Here is a 25,082-nt window from a genome sequence, read left to right on the forward strand (position 1 = left end):
GTTATTTCTCTGTTTATATTGAGGGGATGATGCACTGAGGATAGGTATTATAAATTGTGAATTTTCTTTCAGTGGCGTGGCTCTGCAGGATGTAAGCTGTCTATAATAGGGTCTGTGAGTCTAGATCAGTGGTTCTCAAACCTTTTAATTTCATGGACCCCCCAGTTTGATAAGCATTAGGCTACGGACCTCCATTAGATAACATTTTCTAAATCTCTGGAGCCCCAATCTGCACTGTAAAATCCTAACTCCGAGAGGTCAACTCAAGCAGGTACATGGAATGCAAGTGTGTGAGCCGAGATGGACCTCGGCTCACACACTTATATAACATAATAAAATATATTAACCCTAACCCCGTAACCCTATTAAAAAAATAATTCATATATATATATATATATATATATATATATATATATATATATATATATATATATATATACACACACACACACAAAATAATATAAAAATGATATACTAAAAAGATGCTGTACAAAGTGGACAGCAACCAAAACAGTTGTTTGAGAATTATTTTAGGCTCTTTTTGGTTTGCTCGAAAATGTTTTTGAATACTTGTCATATTTTAGTTGTAGGCCTACTGTTATAATGATTTAGTTAATTGTAAACATACTGCAAGTGGACAAAGTGATAACATACTGCCTCTTAATCCATTCAAACTAAATGAAGACACTCAATTTCAAAGTAAGACTGCATTTAATGGTTTATTTTTTTGGAATACAATTCTGTCTTGTTGCAGTTGAAAAGGTTTGTATAATGCTTAAAGAACAATTAATTCCACACAACACTGAGTCAGTATCACTATGTTGTTCACGAGAAACTTGTTTAGACTTTGAATTAATATTGGTAAGTAATTAAATGAAGGTTTCCTAAATTGTACCCATCTCTGTAGGCTATTCAACCATGTACAATCCTATAGTCTAGGCCCTAGGGGAATAAAGGATTGTCACATACAGGTTGTCTGGTTTTTATTGACCATTTATTTTCTCTTTTTGCGTTAGATTTGCATGATTTGACAATTAATTATTATTAATAAAGCTGGTACCACAGTACCATCTCCACAACAGTGTTAAACTGCTTTAGCTTTAGCAACCCAAACCGTAAGTTAAGCTGCTCTAATGACTTAACATTTAGTGGGTTCAAACAACTCAAAGGTACATAACTTCAGAAAGACTTGCACTCCAGCAAGCTTAATGAAGTTTTAACTGAGTAGTGAGTACACATAGGAACTGGCAAATAATATAAACATAGCAAGACACCAATGTAGCAGGTGGGCAGGGGACAGCACTACTGTATGTACTGACAAAGTCCTCAGGTGTTTGGTGCTCTTAAGTAGGTAACCCCAACCAATCACTGGAAGGGCTGATGATTGGCATACATCACTCAGTAGATATAGGCAGCACCTGGAAATAACCACACCAACTCACAGAACCACTCTGACATACACACATACTATTGCCACTCTCTGACACTCTTCCATAGACACTACTGACACACGTAACAAACCATCATAAAACAGTTACTGTACTTAAATACTTTGTGTATGAGTTAAATACACAAACCATGGAGGTGCAATGTTATTCTCAGCTGTTTTACTTTGGCCAGATCAAATCTCTATCATCTTCAAGTGGTTATGGTAAAATAAAATAATACAAAATCCCCTGCAATTTACTCTGGAAGGCAGCTAGACTTCATGTTTGTGTGTCAGGATTTATGAACACACTAAATGTATAGTATAAAGATCAGACATGGAGGTTTTCTTTTTTGTTGCAGAGATCTTAATTGTCTTGCTTTGTGTAAAATGGGAAGCAAACATGAGAGCAGGAAACAATCAATTACCCAAAACATTAAAATTAATGGTTATCTACCTCCACCTTGTGGATTTATAGAAAATTACTATTTGTTTTTGTGTACTAGATTTGAACCACAGAATGGAGTGATGCATTATGGGAACCAATTAAACATTACCAACACTCTCCTCAACATTTAAACTGATGTGACGTTGATTGTGTTCGGTGTCAGAGACAGACAGCAGGGGTTCCCAAACCTTTTAATTTCAAGGATCCTCAGTATAGATGTATGTATTTCACAGAATGAAAGCGATCAAATCTAAACTGCAACTGTACTTATAGAGCAATATTGTGTCTAACAAGCCAGTTATTCCTCTAACCTATCCTGTCCTCAAGCCCACTGGAATGACACCGTCTATATTAAACAATACTGGCTGCTGATGTAAACTATTGTTTAGATGTGCGCTGTAAAAAAACACTAGAGTATTGTCTGTCACTCTTAATGTAAAATGCAAAACAAAATTAAACAAAATACAGCCCAAAAAAAAAACAGCGAGAGCACAGTCAAAAATGGTTTGAGCCTTGACCTTCACCATATGACCTCTAGTGAACGGAGTAATATAATAAAACACATAATAATATATGGCTCTTACACCATCTCTATCAAAAAAGTTCAGTTCACAAAACTCATAAAAGTTAAAACATGTCAAGGAATTAAATTGGTTATTATTTTGCACAGATGGTTGTTCTTCATTCAATTGAAACACAAGTAGAAATCATCTCCACTGGAAAATCCACCATAGTGGGAAACATGGATATGAAATATGACAAATGCAACATATAATGTACATTATGTACAAAATGAACCACTCCTCCGCTCATGTTAAAATACCTGTACACAGAAAAAGAATGGTTCTGAAATTGTTCTTTAAAAGGCTATATGGTTCTACAAAGAACCATCACCTACTAAAGAACCATTTTATTTAGTGAATGGTTCTTCATGTTCAGGTTTCTCATAATGGATCTAGAGCACTGTTTCCCAAACAGTGGGTCGGGACCAAGTTTTATGGGTTAATCTGCTTTTTTTCCCTCTAGTTTCCTACATAAAATATATAAATAAATAATTTCAAACAAATCGAATGCATTTCCATAAATAAATAAAACAACATTTAAGAAGTGGTGCGATGTGACACGTTGTGAGCTTGTAGATCTGCTATTTTCACTAGTTTGGGTCCCAGGCAAACATCTAATTTCTCTTTTAGGTCTTGAGCTAAAAGATTGGGAACCACTGATCTAGAGAACCATTATGTGGGGATGTTCTTTGAGGAACCAGAAATGGTACCAAATGGAACCATTTCTGATTACGGTTATTTGAGGCACCGTTAACTACTTAAACCCTAGCATCCCAGTTTTGGGCATGCCTTATAGGCGAACATTCGTTGACAATAGCAGATCTGCAAGTTGTGAGCTTGTAAATCAGCTATTTTCGACTAAGAGATTTGGTGTAGAGGGGAAAAAAGGAGCCCTGGGAGAAACCGGTTGATGAAGTGGGTTTAAGTAGTTAAGGGTTGTTTCTAGAACAATTGTATGGTATCACTCTGAAGAACCAGTTTGGGTTCCAGTTTCCACCTTTATTTTTCTGTTTGTGAAGAAAACAATGGATGAATACAGTATGACAGAGACAAATATCATTGTGTTTGTGTGTCATTGTGGATGCTGAATGCTGTTCGATTTCTCCACTATTCTTGTTTCTTGTTTAACTTCATCCTGTCTTGTTCTGAGCTTCTAGTAACTCTTTACAATCAGTCTATTTCTTTGTATTATCATGTGGAGAAGCAATGTTGACACAAAACAATATGTATACAATATATTTACAAGTTGTTAAAACACAACGTAAGAACAAAGTGAGCTCACACCATTCAGCAAAAGCAGTGGTGGTGTTCTTCAACATTCTGTTTAATAATGACGTCCTCCATTTCTTGCTACCATCTCCTCTATCTTCAGCAGCAGCCCTGTGACCTGAGTGTCATCACCACTGTTCTTATTGTTGAAGACATGATACCTGTTCCCACATTTCTCAACAAGCCTCTGCAGGGCCTCTCCTTCACTCTCAATGTACTGCTCAATGGATTTATCTAATAGATCGTCTCCAAAGGTGAACAGTATTATAGTGTGACTCCACACTCTCTCACTTAGAAGTTGCATGTGCTCCTCTACTGATTTACATTCATCAGCTTTGCATGAGTGGGCAGCGATTATAACCAGGAGGAGAACATGTGGTCCTGGAGGACACAGAGATGCACTAAGTACTATCTCCTGCTTGATCAGCTCAGATGTGTTCTTTAAAGGGCCTATCCACCACCATCCTGGAGTGTTGACCACAGTGACCTGTCTCCCTGCTACGTGTCCCTGTCTCTTCTCACACTGAGCTGTTGTCTCTAACCTAAACTCCTCTGTACCCATTATGGTGTTTCCTGATGAACTCTTCCCTGAACCATCATATCCCAGAAGTATAATTCTCATCTCTGGCAGATGGAGGTCATCACCTGAAATAAAAGAAAGAACAAATTCAGCATGTGTCTGTCTGTCTGTCTGTCTGTCTGTCTGTCTGTCTGGCTGACCTGCACCACTGTAAGCCTCTAGACAGCAATAGATACACAATAGTTTACGAAGGGTGTTGGCTGCTGTGAAACTGGAAGAATTGTATTGGTAAAACAATCTTGTTTTACCAACAAAATTCAAACGTTCATGACCTTTCAATATTGGCCAGAGAAGCAGATCATTTTAAGGTGGGTTTATCACCTAAAAGTTTAAATGAAAATAATATATCATCTTCAGTAATGTAAAGAATATATCACATGTAGTCAATTAACTAAAAATATAAAAACACCGGAATGGTCCTTTAATGAAAACTACTGTGATGTAGAACAGTGTTTCCCAAACAATGGGTCGGGACCCATTTTTTAGTCGCAAACACATTTTTCTGGTTTACGGATAAATATCCAGTGTTTTGCGTTATCTACAATTTCAAAAGACTTTCGAAAGACTTTCAAAGATAAAAAAAAATATTTTAATTAATTAATAAATATTTATTCAAAAAAGTACAACAAATCCATAAATAAAAGTTAAAACCTTTTTAGAAATAGTGAAAAAAGGATATCTACAAGCTCACAAGGTGTCGCACTGCGATGCGTCATGGACTTGTAGATCTGCTATTTTCACTATGAAATAGGACTTAAGTGGTTAATTCAAGACGCTGAACCCCTAATTGCTCCCAATGAGCAGATCGGTGCCTTGCATGGTTTCCTCTGCCATCGGTATGTATGGGTGAATGTAATGCACAATCTATGTAAAGTGCTTTGGATAAAAGCGCTATATAAATGCACCATTTACAATACCTTGGGCTGTTCATTTTGCTCTCAACACTTTTTTCATAACTAAAATACAAGGACAAGCGGTATTGTTGTGGCACAGCCTGACTCGAGTGTTAAGCTGCATACACACCAAGAAAAGCAAAACAATGAATCAGCTTTTATTTTCAATATAATCTCTATGAAAATCGGCTTTTACATTTTTATATCAGCTTTTTAAAGCTAACATATAAAGGCTTCTCTAGACCTCATTCTTGAAGCAGCTTTTTAAAGTGGTTTCTAGCCTTCAGCTTTTTTAAGCTTTTAGGCTAGCCAATCAGAGCACAGCATGATCTGAGTAGGCGGGGATTAGCTCATTCAGCCAAAGAAATGTCAACCCATATCTCACAGCAGACACGGAGGTGGAGGAGTTCCCACTATTTTGTTTTTGTTTTAAATAACGGCTGTATGTAATATTAATGATGATGTGGCATGAACATCTCCCGGGGGGAGAGGAGACAGAGCTGGGGACCGGTCTGCCACACGGTCCCCTGTCCCCGGTTCTCACCGGGCGGAGCGGGGTATAAAAGCAGCATATTGACCACTGAACACCGGAGGCCGACCGTAGCTAAACACACACCCACAAAAACGAATATTAAATCTATAGACAGACAACAAACTTTCATTATTAATTGAAAACCTTCCTCACCGACACACCGAGTGTGTGTGATTATGATCATTCTGGCCTGCTCTCTGGGTCTCCCACGGGCACGAGGAGCTCTGAACCGGCATGTATATATCGATCTATCTCCCCGCCCAGACAGAGGAGGCGACCGTGTGTGTGTGAGTGTGTGTGTGTGTGTGTGTGTGTGTGTGTGTGTGTGTGTGTGTGTGTGTGTGTGTGTGTCACTGTTTAGAATCGCGATGTGATCACAGATTATCACACTCGGTAGTAGCTGTAATATTGTAATATTAATTTATCTTTCATATATTAATGAATAACCTTTATATCAGGTGTGTGATCTGTGATCACTCTGACCCAACTCTCGAAGTTTGTCACTGAGCACCAGTGATGGAAAAAGTACTCACATGTTTTACTTAAGTAAAAGTATCAATACTGCAATGTAGATATACTCTGTTACAAATTTAAGTCCCGTATTAAAAACTGTACTTGAGTAAAAGTACAAAAGTATCTGCATTAAAATATACTTAAAGTACCAAAAGTAGAAAGTACTCCTTATGCAGAATGTCCCATTTCACAAGTTTTCAAATGTGTAAAATGTATACAAATCTTCAAAATAGCAGATCTGCAAGCTCACAATGTGTTGCATCACGACACATTGTGAGCTTGTAGATCTGCTATTTTCACTATTAAATAGGGCTTAAGTGGTTAATTCATAAAGGATTTATTTATTATACGTTTGGGTCCTGGGGAGACACCAGATGTATATTTTTGGTCTCGAGCTGAAAACGTTTGAGAACACTTGATGTAGAAGACTGATATGAGACACTAACACTAAGGAGAGACAATGCAGAGAAGATAAACTATTTTCTCAATGCATCATGTTCAATATTCAACATTTAACTTATATCATCACATGTACCTACAGTAAATGTCTTAATGTGTTAGGTTATATTTGTATTTATTTTGAGAAGTGTGTTGCAGATGATCATAGTGACAGATGTGATTTCAATGAAAGAATTACATACCCATCATTGACCTGATGCTCTCACGTTCTTTCTTCACCTTCATCTGTCGTTGTGTTGTTCGTTCCTCCTGGGTTCTCTTTTTCTTCTCAGTCTCCTCTAACACTCTTCTGTCTATCTCAAAACATCTCCCTGTATCTCCTGCCACCATCTCCTCTATCTTCAGCAGCAGCTCTGTGACCTGAGTCTCATCACCCCTGCTCTTATTGTTGAACACATGATACCTGTTCCCACATTTCTCAACAAGCCTCTGCAGGGCCTCTCCTTCACTCTCAATGTACTGCTCAATGGATGTATCTCCTAGATAGTCTCCATAGGTGAACAGTATTATAGTGTGACTCCACACTCTCTCACTTAGAAGTTGCATGTGCTCCTCTATGTATTTACAAACATCAGCTTCAACTGAGGAGCCAGCTCTTATAACCAGGAGGAGAACATTTGGTCCTGGAGGACACAGAGATGCACTAAGAACTATCTCCTGTTTGATCAGCTCAGATGTGTTCTTTAGAGGATAATTACGCCACCATCCTGGAGTGTTGACCACAGTGACCTGTCTCCCTGCTACGTCTCCCTGTCTCTTCTCACACTGAGCTCTTCTCTCTAACCTAAACTCCTCTGTACCTAGGATGGTGTTTCCTGATGAACTCTTCCCTGACCCTTTAGATCCCAGAAGTATAATTCTCATCTCTGACAGATGGAGGTCATCACCTGAAATAAAAGAAAGAACAAATTCAGCATTTGTCTGTCTGTCTGTCTGTCTCTGTCTGTCTCCTTGTGTTTGATGTACTAAATTGTGTAATTAATAGTTTGGCTGATTCTTTTTTTTAAATATATTTTTGGGGCTTTTTCTGCCTTTATATATAGAGACTAGCAGACTGACAGGAAATGGGGAGAGCGAGATGGGGAGTGACACACATAGGGATCGGGAGTCGAACCCGCGACACACTCTGAGGCTGGCATTAGCAGCCTAGGTGCCCCGACGGCTAAGCCAGCCGTCCAGGCCCTTGGCTGAATACATTTTTTTTTAAAAGATTCTTTTTTTGCTTTAATGCCTTTATTGATAGGACAGTAGTCTGACAGGAAATGGGGAGAGAGATGGGGAGTGACATGCAGCAAAGGCCATCGGGATAGGGAATTGAACCCACAACGCGCTGTCGGGCTACTCTGGAGCCTAGGTGCCTGGACCGCTACGCCAGTAGTCCAGGCCGGCCTAGTCTTTTAATATCACTTACATCATGTTCCTGAATGGATTTGTTGTGCTTCAACATTTTTCAATTTTTACAGTACAGGCATGTCAGTGGCCTTTTTGTTAGAGACTTTCTCCTAACCTTTGTAGGCATCATGCAAATGACATTTGACTGAGTACAGGCCTCTCAGACCTCAGGGTACTTATTTTATTTTAAAAAACTTGGGCCTTATTTTTTAGATCATTTGGGACCACAAATAAAGGGGTGTGTGTAAAATTATTGGAATTGGTCCATGTGGTCACCTCTAAAGGTTTTGCATCTGGAGGGGTACAGTTATTCAAACTATGTATGTTTTGGTAGTTTATTTTCTTTTCTCACCTTCCTTTTCAACCTCCATCTTCATCCTCTTACATGCAACCTCCTGATGCTCTTCAGACTCATCATTAGCCACAAACGATTCCTTTTAAGAATAATGATCACAAGCTTATTTAGTTATGCATTTGATCTAAATTTGACAGCATGGATTTGATCGCAATCATAGACTAAAAGTATACAGTACACATGGAAAAAATACAGTTGTTAAATGGTTATTTAAAAGGCCAAAATGTTCCACAAAGAACCATCACCTCCTAAAAAACACGTTATTTAATGAATGGTTCTTCATGTGGTTCTAGAGAAGAGAACCACTATGATTTCTCAAAGAACTTTGATGCACCTTTAACCACTTAAACCCTAGCATTCCAATTTTAGGCATGTCTCAATACAGTAGGTGAACATATATCGTAAATAGCAGATCTACAAGCTCACAACGTGTCGCAATGTGACACGTTGTAAGCTTTTAGATCGAGGAAAAAGGAGCGGACCAAGTATAGACCCCTGGGAGATACCGGTCAATGAAGTATATAGGGTTTAAGTGGTTATTGGTTCTATCTAAAACCATTTAAATAAATGGTTATTTAAAGAACTTTGTCCGAAATGGTTCTTCTGTGGCATCAGCATCACGCAGAAAAATCTTTTTCGGTTCCAGTTATCACTTTTATTTTCTGTGCCGCTCTACTTTCTAACCATAGTTTCATAATTATGTTTAAAAGCAAAAGAGAGGTTGTTTCACAGCAGACATTAAAGCCCTAATAACACAGGTGTATACAAACATTCCTTTCACCTCTCTGATGTCCTCCATTCTCCCAGAGTTCTCCTCCCACTGTGAGAGTCTTGTGTCTTCATTGACCTGGACCAGGGTGTGTTTCTGCAGTGCTGGGACAGTGTAGTGTTGCCTGACATGATTCTCACAGTAGGTGGCACTACACGTCACACAGGTCTTGACGGCTCGGAGGTTGAGGCTGGAGCAGATATCACAAGCTACATCTCCAGGTCCAGCCTGTGGCAGATTGGGACAGGCTGAACTAAAACTTGTCTCCTGGAGAGCCTGGAGCATCCAGTTCAATGCTAGGTTAACAGAGAGTACAGGACGGACTGGATAGTTCTTCTTACACTGGGGACACACATAGTCTCCTGTAGGGCCTGGCTGGGACCAGTGAATATTGATGCAATACTCGCAGTAACTGTGTCCACAGTGAAGGGAAACAGGGTTCTTCAGAATGGAAGAACACAAACTACACATGACACAGACTGAGGTCAGCAGACTGGAGCTGAACTCACTGAGAGAGGGGAGAGTGAAGAGAGATAGTGTGGGAGAGAAAGAGAGATAAGATACATGGTTGTTTAGCTGCGTTTGTTTGTAAAACATCTTTGTATGACATTCTACACAGAGTAACACTGTCCTCTAGTGTCTAGAATCAGGGAGCCTCATGTGGAATAGGGATTGATCATTGAGCTATGGGATTGAGAGTGTCAGTCATCAATATTAGTGGTTGAAATTGGTCTGGACATGCCAGGTAAGTTAACATAATGATACGTAGCCTGCGAGTTAGTTCAGGCAGTATACACTCGAGAGGTTACACACTGCGGTTATGCAGGCGCTTACGGCGCTTACTACAATACTATTACTCAGACCATACGTCATAGCTGACGTGACATCAGCTGACCAATCAGCGGGTTATTTAAGCTCACCTCAAGTCTCTGTTCATTCTGCTGTCATTTGTCCCCTGGTCTGTTGGTATGCAACTGTTTCTCCCACCACCACCCCAGCACCACCAGTGGGCTCTGCTATTGGTTCTGTTCCCCATGGGGGATGTTATGTTATGTATATCTATCTCCCTGCTCTTTATGGTTAATGATGGCTGTATGATATGTTGAGCAGGGAGAAAATTATGTTGCAGAGCCTGAACGCCAAGATAAATTATTATATCACACTTGTATTCACATTCAAATAAATATTGATTCAAAATATTCGTGAGTTATCTGACTGAAATGGCTTTATAGAAAAGGTAAACAAACATGACATTTAATATTAAGGCATAGATGGGGAATGTTTGATGTACAATGTATGGCTGAATCTGTGAATAGACAATGACATGTATTAATGGTGGTATAGTCCTTTAACAGAAATATATGGTGTAACTTACTTTAAGCATTCTCTAAAGTTAATAGGCTGATGCATGGACTTGTCACAGACAGCTAGGTGCAGGGGACGCTCCCACACTGAAACAAAGCAGAAATTATTATCAATATTATTATGTGATTAATATGTAGTTGTACAACCATCTAGTTTCTATAAGTGTGAAGCATTTTTGTTCATTCTCACCCTAAGTCTGGAGTAGTGATTTCTCTTTTGAAGTTACCAGGGTGACCCATGGACCAGTCACTTCTCATAGACAGACAGCTAGGTGCAGGGGACGCTCCCACACTGAAAAAAAGCAGAAATGTATGCTGGTAACCAAAACATCAACAATAACTATTATTAATATTATTATTATTTATTATCTAGTTTCTATGACTGCAAACTAAGCATGTTTGTTCATTCTCACCCCGAGTCAGGAGTAGTGAGTTCTCTTTTAAAGTTACCAGGGTGATCCATGGACCAGTCACTTTTCATGGACACAGTACTGACAGCAGGAGACACCCCTCTATCCTGCTTCATCCTGTGACACACACACACACATGACATTGTACGTGTACAGATTTGCGTGAAATTTGGATAAAAAAGGCTTAATACCCCAATTTTTTTTTTACATAAGTCTGCCTCCTGGTGGCACTATAAAAGGCAGATGTGAAAAATGCAGGGCAAAGGTTTTTCCTTGGACTCTAGAGAGTGCGAATACAAAGTTTTACACAGATCGGTGCAGTTATAGGTAAAAACACGAATCGGCCTGTTGTAGCGCCTCCATGAGGCTGATTTGAAAAAATTCAAGTGGCATTTCTTCCTCAGCCTAGTGGGAATGTGCGTGCAAAATTTCACGGAAATCGCACGCTGTGTTCATGATTTGGGGCATTTTGTTCAAAACGAGTACTCCTGCAAACTTTGGAAGCCAATTTTAGCCAATCAGGATGGAATATGAAAAATCTGAATAACTTGTTTTGTTTAATGACTCTACAGATACTGTGTAACGATTTGCAGGATTTCTGGACAAAATCTGTAGGAGTACTGTCAAAAAATTAGTTTTGCACAAATCGGCCTCATGGTGGCGCTATAAACAGCCCATGTGAACAATTTGGTGCAGAGGTTCTGCTCTGGCATCCAGGGAGTGTGTGTGCACAGTTTCGCTGCGATCAAGCCAACGGTGCCAGAAATTAGCTGTACACAGACACAATGACACGGACACACACACACCGACACACGGACAGACAGACAGGGGGTGAAACATACTCTCGCCATGCCTTTTGGCCTGGCGGAGACAATAAAACTGCCAAGCTCATCATTGAACAATTTAAAAACATGCCAGCATGTTCTTCAGGTGAAACATCTCCCCCTGTGACTCATTCTGGGTGAGCTCAACTCTGCTTCATTTCACATTTTCAAACCAGATTGAACAGACGTGCATTTTCTTTTCTACTCTTTTCTATTCCTTTTTTCTTCTTTTCTCTTTTTTTTTTTCTCTTTTCTTTTCTTTCTTTTCTTTTCTTTTCTTTTCTTTTCTTGCTTTCTTTCTTGCTTTCAAGCTAATAAAGAAAAACAAAGGGACAATGGATGGTACTTTACTCCTCCACTACAGAGTGAGACAGACAGACAGACAGACAGACAGACAGACAGACAGACAGACAGACAGACAGACAGACAGACAGACAGACAGACAGACAGACAGACAGACAGACAGACAGACAGACAGACAGACGGTAACATCACATTATGTCATGAGACAAGTTCTTCCACCCATACAGTACATTTCAACCTGGGGTAAAAATGTCATTAAACAGCTTGTGTACTAACTGTCTGCAGGAGGCGCTGTGTTGAAAATGTATGTAAAAGCAACTATTGACTCAATTATATATTGCAGGTGAGATCTGTAATGTTGTAATGCCTTTGGAGAAAAGGTACACTAACATGGCATCTAAAATTAAACCATCAATGTGAAAATAGTTTTATGTACAATTATGTGGCTGTGACTAGAAATTGATACCAGTATAGTCCTTTAACAGAAACATAGTAATGGTATAACTTACATGAGGTATTCTCTAAAGTTAATAGGACGACCCATGGACGTGTCACTTCTCATAGACAGACAGCTAGGTGCAGGGGACACTCTCTCCGGTTTTGCAAAGTGAACCTCACTGAAACAAAGCAGACATTTATGCTGAAAACCACCACTTCAACAATATCGATGATGAAGATGATGATGATGATGATGATGATGATTATGTGATTAACGTGTAGTTGCATAGGCAACCATCAAGTTTCTATAACTGAAGCTTTTTGATCATTCTCACCCTGAGTCAGGAGTAGTTAGTTCTTTTTTAAAGTTACCAGGGTGATCTATGGACCAGTCACTTTTCATGGACACATTATTGACAGCAGGAGACACCCCAATATCCTGCTTCACCCTGTGACACACACACACACACTCAGAGCTATGGCCTAATATACAGTTTATGGTTTCCAACCGACCGTGACAATATCTTTCAAGTACCAAGTCAATTAAGGCAGTGTCTATCAACCTTTTTTTCTGCCAAGGCACACCTGGCATAGCCAAAAAATCCCAGGGCACACCTAGATATACGGTATATATAATTATATATATATATACGGTATATCTATATACACACACTAGGGGTGTGCCGATTTTCACATTTCACGAAACGATACGATACGATATTGGGCACACAACTTCGATACGATTTCGATACGATACGCACTTTTTTATCATGAAAATATATGGGGGAGAAAAAAAGCAAATGCAAACAAATATTTCTGTTTTTGCATTATTCAGACATGCAAACTTGTAGCTTTTCAGCTTCCACTAGCCGTTTTGAATCCAAATAGGGCAATAGTGTGACACCTGACCCGAAAAAAAACAGCATGTTGTCACCCTTTTCACCTCGGGGCTGTTTGCATGCCTGATTATTATTATTGTTTAAAAAAAAATTCAAAATGTTTTTTTTTCAAACCTCCTTCAAACGGCGCGGCACACCTCAGCAGTAGCCCCGGCCCAAAATTGGGACGTTTGCCAGGGTTGATATACACTGAATTAAGGGATATGAAAAAAAATAAAAAAAATAAGCCCTGAACGTGTTGTGGTCCAACCTGTTTTCTGGGATCCTGGTGACTGTGTTGAAGTTATCATGTGGAGCCATAGACGGTTCACTCTTCACAACAACATCACTGCTGGCAGACATCTCTGTTCTCTGTCCTTCAGTCTCCTGGATGATGCTGTGAATAACATTGTTTATTTTTTTCATTATCATTACTTATTATTATTTAACATTAAACGAAAATGCTAAATAAAAAACATCAAATTTTGCTGTGAATACCATTGTTCATTATCATATAATTATAATTTCTTATTATTATTCAACGTTAAACTCAAAGAAAATGCTAAATAAAAAACATCTGATTGTGTCCAACCTGCCACTCTTGTCATCCAAATGTTCATGATCCATGACTTCAGTCGTCCACTATAGAATAGTTCATACCTTCTGTCAACACACACACGCACGCACGCACTAGGGCATTAACGAATAGTGATTTATGGTATTCGAATTATTCGACCCAAAAGTATTCGAATATTCGATTATTCGATTTGATTATAAAAAATTAAAAAATTAAAAAAATTTAAAAAAGTTTTTTTTTTTTTTTTTTTTTTAATTGCATTGATGACTCGACTCAAGGAATGCGAGTTGACGTCACACCAGAGCTCACAGCTGCATGTCTGCTCTAGAAAAGCCACTAAAAAAAAAAAATCTTAAAAAAATAAAAAAATAAATGCTTTTTTTTTTTTTTTTTTTTTCTCGAATAGTCGAATAGTGGTTTGATAGTCGAAAAGTCGGTTTGATATTCGAATATTCGAATATTCGACTATTCTGTGAATGCCCTAGCACGCACACGCATGCACACACACGCACGCATGCATGCACACGCACACGCACACGCACACGCACACATACACACACACACACACACACACACACACACACACACACACACACACAGTTACATAGATTCATTTCAGAAATAAATAGATGGCGGCAAAACAAGTGACATAATAAATGTATGGTTGCAGACCATAATATTTTGTTATATGACATTGACATTGAGATTACAAACATTAACTCTGAACCAGTGAGTATCATCAACATATCTGCTACACTAGATGTAGATACATGCAGTACCTCTAGTCAACCAATAGGTGTCCTACCAGACCACAGGATCTAAACCAAACTAATCTCTCAGCATCACTGCCCTAAAGTGTTGTTGTAAGTAAGGAATAAACACAGAAGCACCTGGGAGGAAGTGGACTGAGAAAGGGGAGGAGCCAAACCAAGTTCCTGTTTCTACACCCCCAGAGGTAAAAACAAAGGGGAAATAAATGATCCCCCTCCCTTTTTTGTTAACGGATGGGTTCCCAGATTGAAACCAAACGAATACAGGGTGGGCACTAGGGAAATCTGGAATGTACTGGAATGTAGTTGCATTCCAGTAATATGAATGCCAGACTTCAAAGTATTCCTGTTTTGTTGCCTGGATTTCCCCTAGTGCCCACTCTATCAAGGTTTGGTGCCCACTGTGTTTTGATGCCCAGATTTCCCTAGTGCCCCCTCTACTGGTGCCCACTCTATTTTGGTGCCCACATTTCCCTAGTGCCCACTCTTCCTAGGCCTGGTGCCCACTCTGTTTTGTTGCCCAGATTTCCCTAGTTCCCACTCTCCCAACATGCCCAGTTTTTCATAGTGCCCAGAATGTTTTGGTGCCCACCCTTCCTGTTACTGAGACGAGCACTGAGAGCAGAGATGTGCTACAGCCAATCAGAGCACAGGACAGGTGGACAGACGCACGCACGCACGCGCGCACGCACGCACGCACGCACGCACGCACGCACGCACGCACGCACGCACGCACGCACACACACACACACACACACACACACACACACACACACACACACACACACACACACACACACACACACACACACACACACACACACACACACACACACACACACACACACACACACGTTCATCTCCTCCTATAGTGCGTACCAAGAAATCCTGAAGGGGGGGCATCAACAAGTGTTATTTGGTAGCGCGGACATCTTGGTGGGGGATAAACTGGTTGACTTAACATTGACCCCCACCAGTATGTCTGCAGCTACTATCCCACGCCCCCCGTGGTGACGACACGTTGGCAAGCACAATACAGGCACCCTTTGATAAGTGACTTTACTGTCTTCTGGGGACCCTCCAAAATAATGTGGTAACCGCACCGGGACAAGTCTTGGTATTATATATATTTTCACTAGTTCTCAGGGAGACATCAAATTTCTCTTTTGGGTCTGGAGCTAAAACATTTGGGAACCACTGGTCCCTACTGGGCCTCGGCATAGTAAGGGTTACTAAGATGTGATTGGACACAAGACTGCATTTGAAATTAGCAAGAGGTCAAAAGGTCAATAGCATCATCAATTTCAACAGTTATTAAGGGATTAGATGTATTTTATGCTCATAAAAACCATGCAGCCAGAAGTCCAGAGTCAAGAGTCCAGACAAAATAAAATAATAAACATTTCAAATGAAGTCAGATCAGGATACAATGTCCAACAGGTGAAGTGGCAGGTGCAATAAAACAAGATTAAACATAAACAGAACATCTCTGGCCTGAAGGGATTATAGTCAATAAAGTTGATCTGGGACTCTTTAGTGCTATTGTTTTGCCCTCACTTGTAGAGTTTTAAAACATTATTTACATGGAAGGATGGAAGGAAGGAAGGAAGGCAGGCAGGCAGATTATATTATTGACTAATATTGCTTGCTCTACTGTACGTACAGTTAGTTAGAAATATAGAGACAGGTTAGCCTGTACAATAAAAATAATTAATCTGTTTTAATCTGTTTTCCGTTTTAAATGCCGTGGAGAGGGATGAAGTGGTTAAAACATTTTATTACGGCTCTTTACCTGCTGTCCACATTTACAACACTTACAGTATGTAACTTGATATAGTCAGATATCAGATTTGTAATTCTAAATTAAAAGATTACCATTTTTCATATTGAGGATGCTTACCTGCCTACAAGGTGTGCTGTTGAAGTTACAAGTCCTGACTAAACTTCAGTCCTGCAGTGTCAACATGCACTGAGAAGTGATTCCTGTATATCAACAGTAAATTGTAATCATTAACCTGCTGAATGACTCTGGACCAAAGTGCACGGCTTGTCCTTTTACAGCGTTGCACCAAAGTTAGGTAGGCTATGTATTTATGTATATACACTGCTACAACAATCACAGTGCCCAAAAGTAGACTGTAGGGTGGGTGATGGCAGACTGGATGGTAAGCAGTCTCACCTGGCCTGAGTTAAACTAATTAGACGCAGAGCTGGGTGTGATAACATTATTATAAGCAGGTGAATGTAGGTTTTTGGTGCTGTACAGAAATACAATCCTTGTCTCACTCACAATTCAGGGTCCACATATTTGTACATACAGTGGCATGCCAAGGCTTGTCCCATTTCATAGGCTCCTTCAAATGCAGTCTACTTTAACTAATGTTCATCTGCATCTGATCAGACCGTTCAGGATTCAGCCTACTTCCCACAATGCATTTCACTTCAGCAGCAACAGGAGAGCAATGAGGAGGACAGCAAGTAGTGGTGTCTTTAGCAAAAGGCATTTCTGGAGGGAGGGAGGGAGGGAGGGAGGGGGGGGGGGGGGTGGTTGTATGACCTCATAAGCCTAGAGTCATAACGTGAAACCACAACAATGCAGTGCTGCCACATCTTTCTATTTTTACATAACTGTCCTTTTAATGCATACATTGTTTTTTCACACACACACACACACACACACACACACACACACACACACACACACACACACACACACACACACACACACACACACACACACACACACACACACTCACTCACTCACTCACTCACTCACTCACTCACTCACACACACACACACACACACACACACACACACACACACACACACACACACACACACACACACACACACACACACACACACACACACACACACACACACACACACACACACACACACACACACACACACACACACACACATAGATTCATTTCAGGAAAAAAAGAAATATGGTGGCAAAAGAAAGTGAGGACTAATTAAATTATGGTTGAAGACAGACAACACAATAGCCTACATGTCTATAACAGTGTTCATACAAACAATAGGCTATTTTTAATCTCATTCTGTATTCCCAATATGACCTTGACATAAAGAGAGATTACACACATACATGAACCTGGTATGAGGCGATAGCTTGTAAATAGACTACATGCAGTACCTCTAGTCAACCAGTAGGTGTCCTACCAGACCACAGGATCAAACGACCATGCTGTTGTTACTTTACTTATTGTCTCCGCCAGGCCGAAAGGCATGGCGAGAGAGTATGTTTTCGCCCCTGTCCGTCCGTCCGTCCGTCCGTCCGTGTGTCCTGTCTGTGTGTTACCAGCTAATCTCTGGCACCGTTGGCCCGGTCGCTCCGAAACTGTGCACACACACTCCCTGGATGCCAATTCAGAACCTCTGCCCCAATTTTCACATGGGCCTGTTATAGCGCCACCAGGAGGCCGATTTGTTTACTCCTACAGATTTTATCCAAACGTCATGCAAATCGGTTCACAGTATCTCTATAGTCATGTGATCAACACAAATCTGTCCGATTTCCCATATTCCATCCTCATTGCCTATGGTTGGCTTCCAAAGTTTGCAGGATTGGTCCGTTTTGAACAAAAAGCCTCAAACTATGCACGCAGCTTGCGATTTCCGTGAATTTTCACACGCACATTCCCACTAGGCCGAGGAAGAAATGCCACCCTTTTCACATTGGCCTGTTATAGCGCCACCAGCAGGTCTAATTTAGCAAAACACATTTTTGGAACAAAATGCCTCAAATCATGAATGCAGTGTCTGATTGCCGTGAAAGACCTAAGAATAAATGGCACCCTTTTCACATTGGCCTATTATAGCGCCACCAGGAGGCCACAATAACGTACCTGACCTGGCGGAGACCTGTGCTCCGAGGAGCACTTTTTCGAATTAAAACATTTATTTATAAAGGGTCTACACCATGAAAATCACTTTTTTCTTGGTTTTTTGTATTTTTTGGGGTCCCCAGTGTCTCTTGTACCCAAAAAAATGTTTTTTTTTTAAATTCAGTCATTCCTTCTCATTTCATGGATTTCCAGAATGGGCGTGTCTGAACAGGCGATCTCAGAATGGAAATGTTTATGATGTCACAAACATTAATGATGGCAAACCCAATGTTAAATGAAAAGTGCCCGAATCGCTCCGAAACTTTTTCTAAGTGGGGGTCTACGAACAAATACCTCAGGCTCGGATTTTGGCTCCGCCCCCCGGAAGTGGGTGAAACAGGCACCTCAAACACTTGGTGGAATTGTTCAAAAATGTTCAAAGTGGTTTTTTTTCGATTTTGTATTTTTCTTAGATGCTTCTTTTTATGCATAATTTTCCCTTTTTTTTTTTTTTAAAATATTTTTTTTAAATATTTTTTTTTATTAACTCTTTGACTGCGGACGACGCGATAACGCGTCAAGTGCTACTTTGTCCAGTTGGCCGTCGACGCGCTCGACGCGCTGGACGCGCGTTCATTGTTTAATCTCTGATTGCGCTATGCTGCTTAATATTCAATGTTATTCTCGAGTTCCACTTACTTCACGGACATCTGCATCCGGTTTCATGGCCTGGATTCCGTTTCCGGTTTTTGATTTTTTTCCCCAGTCATTTTCGTCCAAAATAGGTAAATAAACGGGTTTTCACACGGTATAACGGACAAACGGACAGCTTCTCTTCTATAATCTATGGTCTGGGTGACGATCAGTCATCGCCGTCGTGCATCACAACGTAATTTTCGCTGATCAAAACAATCTGGGTGACGTCACATCCGTTTTCATGTTTTTCCTTGTCTAATCTACCAAGTAGGGTGAGAGAGACCCAACGACATGATCAAGCTGTCATGTGCTGCACTCTAGTGGCGGATTTGTGCTGGGTCTTTACATTATGTGTCCTTAAATTATTTTCATGAGAAAAATTCAAAATATAAAAATAAAAAAACACGAAAATTGCTGGCACTGGGGGAGTACTTTATGAAAATACTCTGGCAGTCAAAGAGTTAACAGACAGAATTGCTCAGTAGCCCCCCCCTGCACAATAGGACGTTTTGGTATTGCAGCTGAAAGTGCTGTATAAGCCAGAGACAATTGACTTGGGATGAGTATATCTGAGTGATGATTTAGGCTCAAACCTTTTGAAAAAGGTTTGAGGGACATACACCATATGATATTAAATATCAATTTATTTTTTTTAATTCATGGTGTAGCTCCTACTAGGCCGAGGAAGAAATGCCACCCTTTTCACATTGGCCTGTTATAGCGCCACCAGCAGGTCTAATTTAGCAAAACACATTTTTGGAACAAAATGCCTCAAATCATGAATGCAGTGTCTGATTGCCGTGAAAGACCTAAGAATAAATGGCACCCTTTTCACATTGGCCTATTATAGCGCTAGTAGAGCGGATAGTAGGAACAATCGTTCACTTTGTGATACAAGCGTGAAAATTGGCATGAACATTCCTTTAGGTCAACTCTTTGACTTTTTTAATCGAGCCACTCAAAAATCCAAGATGGCGGCCATTTTTCAAGATGGCCGATACCTTAGTGGGCAGTTAAGTGATATGATGGTTTATTTGGTGATACAAGCATGAAAATTGGCATGAGCAGTCTCTGTGGGTCACTTGACAATAGGCCACCCACAGCTACTTGAAATTTCAAGATGGCGGCCATTTTTCAAGATGGCCAACACTTTAGTGGAGCATTTAAGTTATATAATGGTTCATTTGGTGATACAAGCATGAAAATTGGCATGAGCAGTCTCTGTGGGTCACTTGACAATAAGCCACCCACAGCTACTTGAAATGTCAAGATGGCGGCCATTTTTCAAGATGGCCACCACCTTAGTGGACTAGTTAAGCTTAAGAAATCATTTAGTTGGTGATACAAGCATGAAAATTGCCATGAGCCGTCTCAAAAGGTCATTTGACAAGAAACCGCCCACAGCCACTTGAAATTTCAAGATGTCAATCTTTAAATGATACCTTTTCTCATAGAAATGTATTGGGTTCCTCAAAAAGCTCTGTCAAGAGAGGTTGTTTGACTGTGTTTTGTCTGACTCCTCGCCCACGACCTGTCCAGTTTGGTAAGACCTGTCAGGAGTTGCCTCCCACCGGCATAGCTCTCAGGGTTCACTGAGGTAGGCCTAAACAAGCTCCCTTACCACGACAAGGTAACAGTCACAAGGGAGGATATATATATATATATATATATATATATATATGTATATATATATATATATATTGTTTTTTTTAAACTAACAGCCATTACATGTGTCAAATAAATACTAAGGGGTGGGGAAACAAAAAATAAGATGAATAAATTAGCACAGTTGTGGTGCTGATAAGCACAGTTGTGGTGCTGAACGGACAGTGCTCCAAAATTATGAGTAATGGCTAATACTGAATGGCAATAGCCACGGAACCATGACAAACGATACTAAGGAACTAAACTGAAAATGTGCTTCACTGTTAGATATGGCAGTGGAAGGCAGTGGAAGCAATGTTACAAAGTAACAACTGAAAATTACACAGTAATAGACTAGATAAAAAGTAAAACATGATGCGTCGATGTGACGAGGGGAAGCCGAGCCATAGGCCTCCACTTGAAAACACAGAGGACAACAGGGAATAACTCTGGCAAAATAAACATGCAAATAGGTTCTAGCAGGGGCAACTACATAGGCATGTGAAACTGAGTCCATATCTGAAGCAGTTACACCTTCCAGTACATGCCTTGGAGCACCCACATTTGGTCAACTCCCAACAACTCTCCGCAATAGGTGGAAGTGGAGTCCAGAAGACTTTCCGCTTCTCGTCCTGTTCCACCCATCCCCAGTCAGATGGGCTCGGCATTTGTGGATGTCGCTTCAATGCCTGTCCCCACACGTATCCAGCCTCATAAGAAGCATGTTTGGCATGCTCTTTGAGTGCTGCTTGAGTTGGTGGGATCAAGTCATATTGTCTTTGCTTTCTGGCAAAGAGATCAAGCCTGGCCTCGTTCACAGTTGTGACATCGCTGGACCGGTCATACATTAGATCTTCTTGGCCTCTTGACATGGATATCTTTGGTATCTTCAGTGTCTTCAGCAGATGTAGATGCTCTCTTTTGGGTCCTTTCCAGCTCTGTGTTGTTGAACCTAAGTTTACAGCTTGAATTATATTTTGCTCTGTTTCTTGTCGATGTGCTTTCTATGCCATCACCTTCATCTAGTCGGGTTGGACTAAGTAAGATAGGCAGAGCATTGATCTTATGAAATAATGGAACATTTCTTGCAATGGTATCATAACCAGTACGATCGTGCTCTCTGTTGAATAAACTCGGCTGAATGAGTTTTTCCTTGGTGACCTGCTGACAAATTAAACATCTGTCCCAGTTAGTTTTCACAACTGTTATGATGGCTTCTGCCATGTCTGCAGCATAGGCAGAGGCCGAGGGTTTATCCTTTTACCACCTTTTACCAAGCACTTTGATGTATGGGATACAACTAAGTTCGTGCCTTAACCCTACACTTAGTTCGATCGTTCATCCAATGCCATTTAAATCCTGAGCGATCTGTACACCATCCGGTTAACTAAAACCCCATTAACCTTGGCTCGGCTCTCCCGTGCTGGCACAACCTGTCAATTCAGGTGCGGCTATCTAACTGTTTTGGGGTAAATTAGACAGCATTTGGGATACCAACTTTCAATTAGCTGACATTGAACCCCAGTGATATATCACCAGTGTGCCCTGGTAGTGCAGATATTCACTCTTATCTAATCTATCTATGATCAACAAATCAACACAACTATATTGTGATGTGTTAAAAGTTGTTCTTTAGCATAATAATAATAATCGTCCTTAATGAAAAAAAAACATACATTTCTATGAGAAAATGTATCTTTTGAGGATCCAGGGGGTGGCCATCTTGAAAATAGAAATGTAAAGTGGCTGGGAGTGTTTTCTTGTCAAGCAACCCTTAGAGACTGCTCATGCCAAATTTAATGCTTGTATCACCAAATAAACCATTATATAACTTAATTGCTCCACTAAAGTGTTGGCCATCTTGAAAAATGGCCGCCATCTTGAAATTTCAAGTAGCTGTGGGTGGCCTATTGTCAAGTGACCCACAGAGACTGATCATGCCAATGTTCATGCTTGTATCACCAAATAAACCATTATATAACTTAATTGCTCCACTAAAGTGTTGGCCATCTTGAAAAATGGCCGCCATCTTGAAATTTCAAGTAGCTGTGGGTGGCCTATTGTCAAGTGACCCACAGAGACTGCTCATGCCAATTTTCATGCTTGTATCACCAAATAAACCATCATATCACTTAACTGCCCACTAAGATGTCGGCCATCTTGAAAAATGGCCGCCATCTTTGATTTTCAAGTGGCTCGATTAAAAAAATCGATAAATGACCTCTAAAGATGATCTGTACCAAGTTTCACGCTTGTATCACCAAGTGAACGATTCTCCCAAAATATTGCTTTTAGCCGCTGCACTACGCCACCAGGAGGCCACAATAACGTACCTGACCTGGCGGAGACCTGTGCTCCGAGGAGCACTTTTTCGAGTTAAAACATTTATTTATAAAATAACCAAAACTACAGTGGTGGTTGGATATGGATGTTGTATTATTGTATTATTAACATACTACCATGTTTAAAATAATGTTTTATTCACTACAAAACGTGTGGATTCCTATTCAGTTTTGAGATGTTGACTCATTCAATAGTTTCAAAAGAGATATTACATTTTCATGATAAAATTATATTGACTATACAACTTTCCATTTTGAACCTCTTTTTAACAAATACAAATACTACATTCATAAATACTAAGGGACTATAAAACAACACCCTAAACCGGGCTCTAAACCGGATCACACTGGTTCATTCACAATGAAAGCCAGGCTTTGAGAACGGGTGCTGCGGAAAGCCTGGTGACGCGAGGTTAGTCGAGGTGACTCTTGTGAAGTGACTGTTGTAATGACATAGGCCTACTGGCAGGCTACTAATGCTACATTTTTTTTTATTTGAAAATTTTATTGGAGGATAAACCCCTTGAGATGCAGCATCTCGTCTTCCAGGGGGTCCTCAGGCACAACACACAAACATTGATACAAAACAATCAAATAACATTCAACAACAACAACAACAAAACATACACATAAGGGCTCTCACACCATCCCAGACCAGTCTACATCTGTTATGCTATAATAAAGAAAATGTAAAAATTAAATAAAATAATAAAACAATCAATTATGAAAAATATAAATAAAAAATCAAAAGCAAGAACAGTTAGTTTTTAGGGAATCAAGCAGAGATATTTTGAAAACTGAAAATGAAATAATTGATCTAATTAAAGTGGATAAATTGTTCCATGTCACTTATGGCATTAGATAAACATTCATAATGATCAACATGTAACTTCTGCTCTGTCTTTTGGTCGAGATTGTGAAATCATACTAAGTTACAGTTAATAATTAACCACAGCAGCACAGAGAGAGAGAGAGAGAGAGAGAGAGAGAGAGAGAGAGAGAGAGAGAGAGAGAGAGAGAGAGAGAGAGGGGGGGGGGGGGGGTGTAGTATAAGTTGTGTGCCAAACCAAATGGCCTTGGGGTAATGCTGCACTGGTAACACAGCTTTTACTGTATGTGAAGGTGACCACCACTAAATGTGTGTTAACAACAAATGAAGAAGAAGCCAGTGGAATAGAGTAAAACCATTTCATTCGCAGGCATGTAAGCAAAAACCGATGAAGATCAACTGCTGCAAGTTATGGTGGACCACCTAGAAGTCTTATCAGCTCACGACATAGCTGTCATGTAACAAAGCACACATCGGAAACGATACCTTTCCAGTACCTTTACTTTTCCAGTCCACAATATAATTTTAAATAAATTGTATGACACACACACAACTAATACATTATGTAGTCCTCCCCCTTCAACATAGACATTAAATGTTTCATTGCATTTTCACCAACTTGAAATATAGGCTACCCCATGGTGGCTATAACAAAGTAAATTTAGAACCACTATGGATCATAATTTTGGTATTTTAGATACAGGTTTGATGTATTTGGTCCAACACTATCCAGGTATATGTTATATTTACCTAAAATCTAAATCATGAAACTGCCTAAGAAGCGAAAGATGGTTGCTGTGAGGCGACAGAGGGTGACTGGTAACTGAATGCCTCCTTGACGCCCTCCTGTGGAGTAAATCTGTAATGTCACATTTGCACTAATTTAGGGGAATTAAATGTGCAGCTCAGCAATTAACTTCCACTCAGCTTGGCAAAACATTATACAGTAAACAATA

The 25,082-nt window shown here is 40.1% G+C and overlaps 1 protein-coding gene across 6 annotated transcripts in view; it reads right to left on the reverse strand.

Moving 5' to 3' along the window:
* Positions 1–3,568: 3,568 nt before the first annotated feature.
* LOC308095781 (GTPase IMAP family member 8-like) overlaps positions 3,569–25,082 on the reverse strand; it is a 50,849-nt gene continuing 29,335 nt past the window's right edge. For 2 of the 6 annotated variants that reach the window (XM_080442831.1, XM_080442832.1), the window contains exons 2-10: positions 14,009–14,079; positions 13,688–13,813; positions 12,610–12,717; positions 10,977–11,090; positions 10,754–10,855; positions 9,212–9,707; positions 8,428–8,509; positions 6,866–7,570; positions 3,569–4,351 (exon numbers count right to left, since the gene is read on the reverse strand). In XM_080442831.1, coding sequence (XP_080298957.1) covers positions 3,762–4,351; positions 6,866–7,570; positions 8,428–8,509; positions 9,212–9,707; positions 10,754–10,855; positions 10,977–11,090; positions 12,610–12,717; positions 13,688–13,813; positions 14,009–14,043 — 2,358 coding nt within the window. In that variant the 5' untranslated portion in view covers positions 14,044–14,079 and the 3' untranslated portion in view covers positions 3,569–3,761. Of the gene's footprint in view, positions 4,352–6,865; positions 7,571–8,427; positions 8,510–9,211; positions 9,708–10,574; positions 10,651–10,753; positions 10,856–10,976; positions 11,091–12,609; positions 12,718–13,687; positions 13,814–14,008; positions 14,080–25,082 lie in introns of those variants that run through there. The other 4 variants (XM_080442834.1, XM_080442835.1, XM_080442830.1 and 1 more) reach the window with 4 other exon arrangements.

The sequence above is a fragment of the Gymnoscopelus braueri genome, assembly GCF_963280865.1.
Source record: "Gymnoscopelus braueri genome assembly, chromosome: 11".
NCBI classification, from domain to species: domain Eukaryota; kingdom Metazoa; phylum Chordata; class Actinopteri; order Myctophiformes; family Myctophidae; genus Gymnoscopelus; species Gymnoscopelus braueri.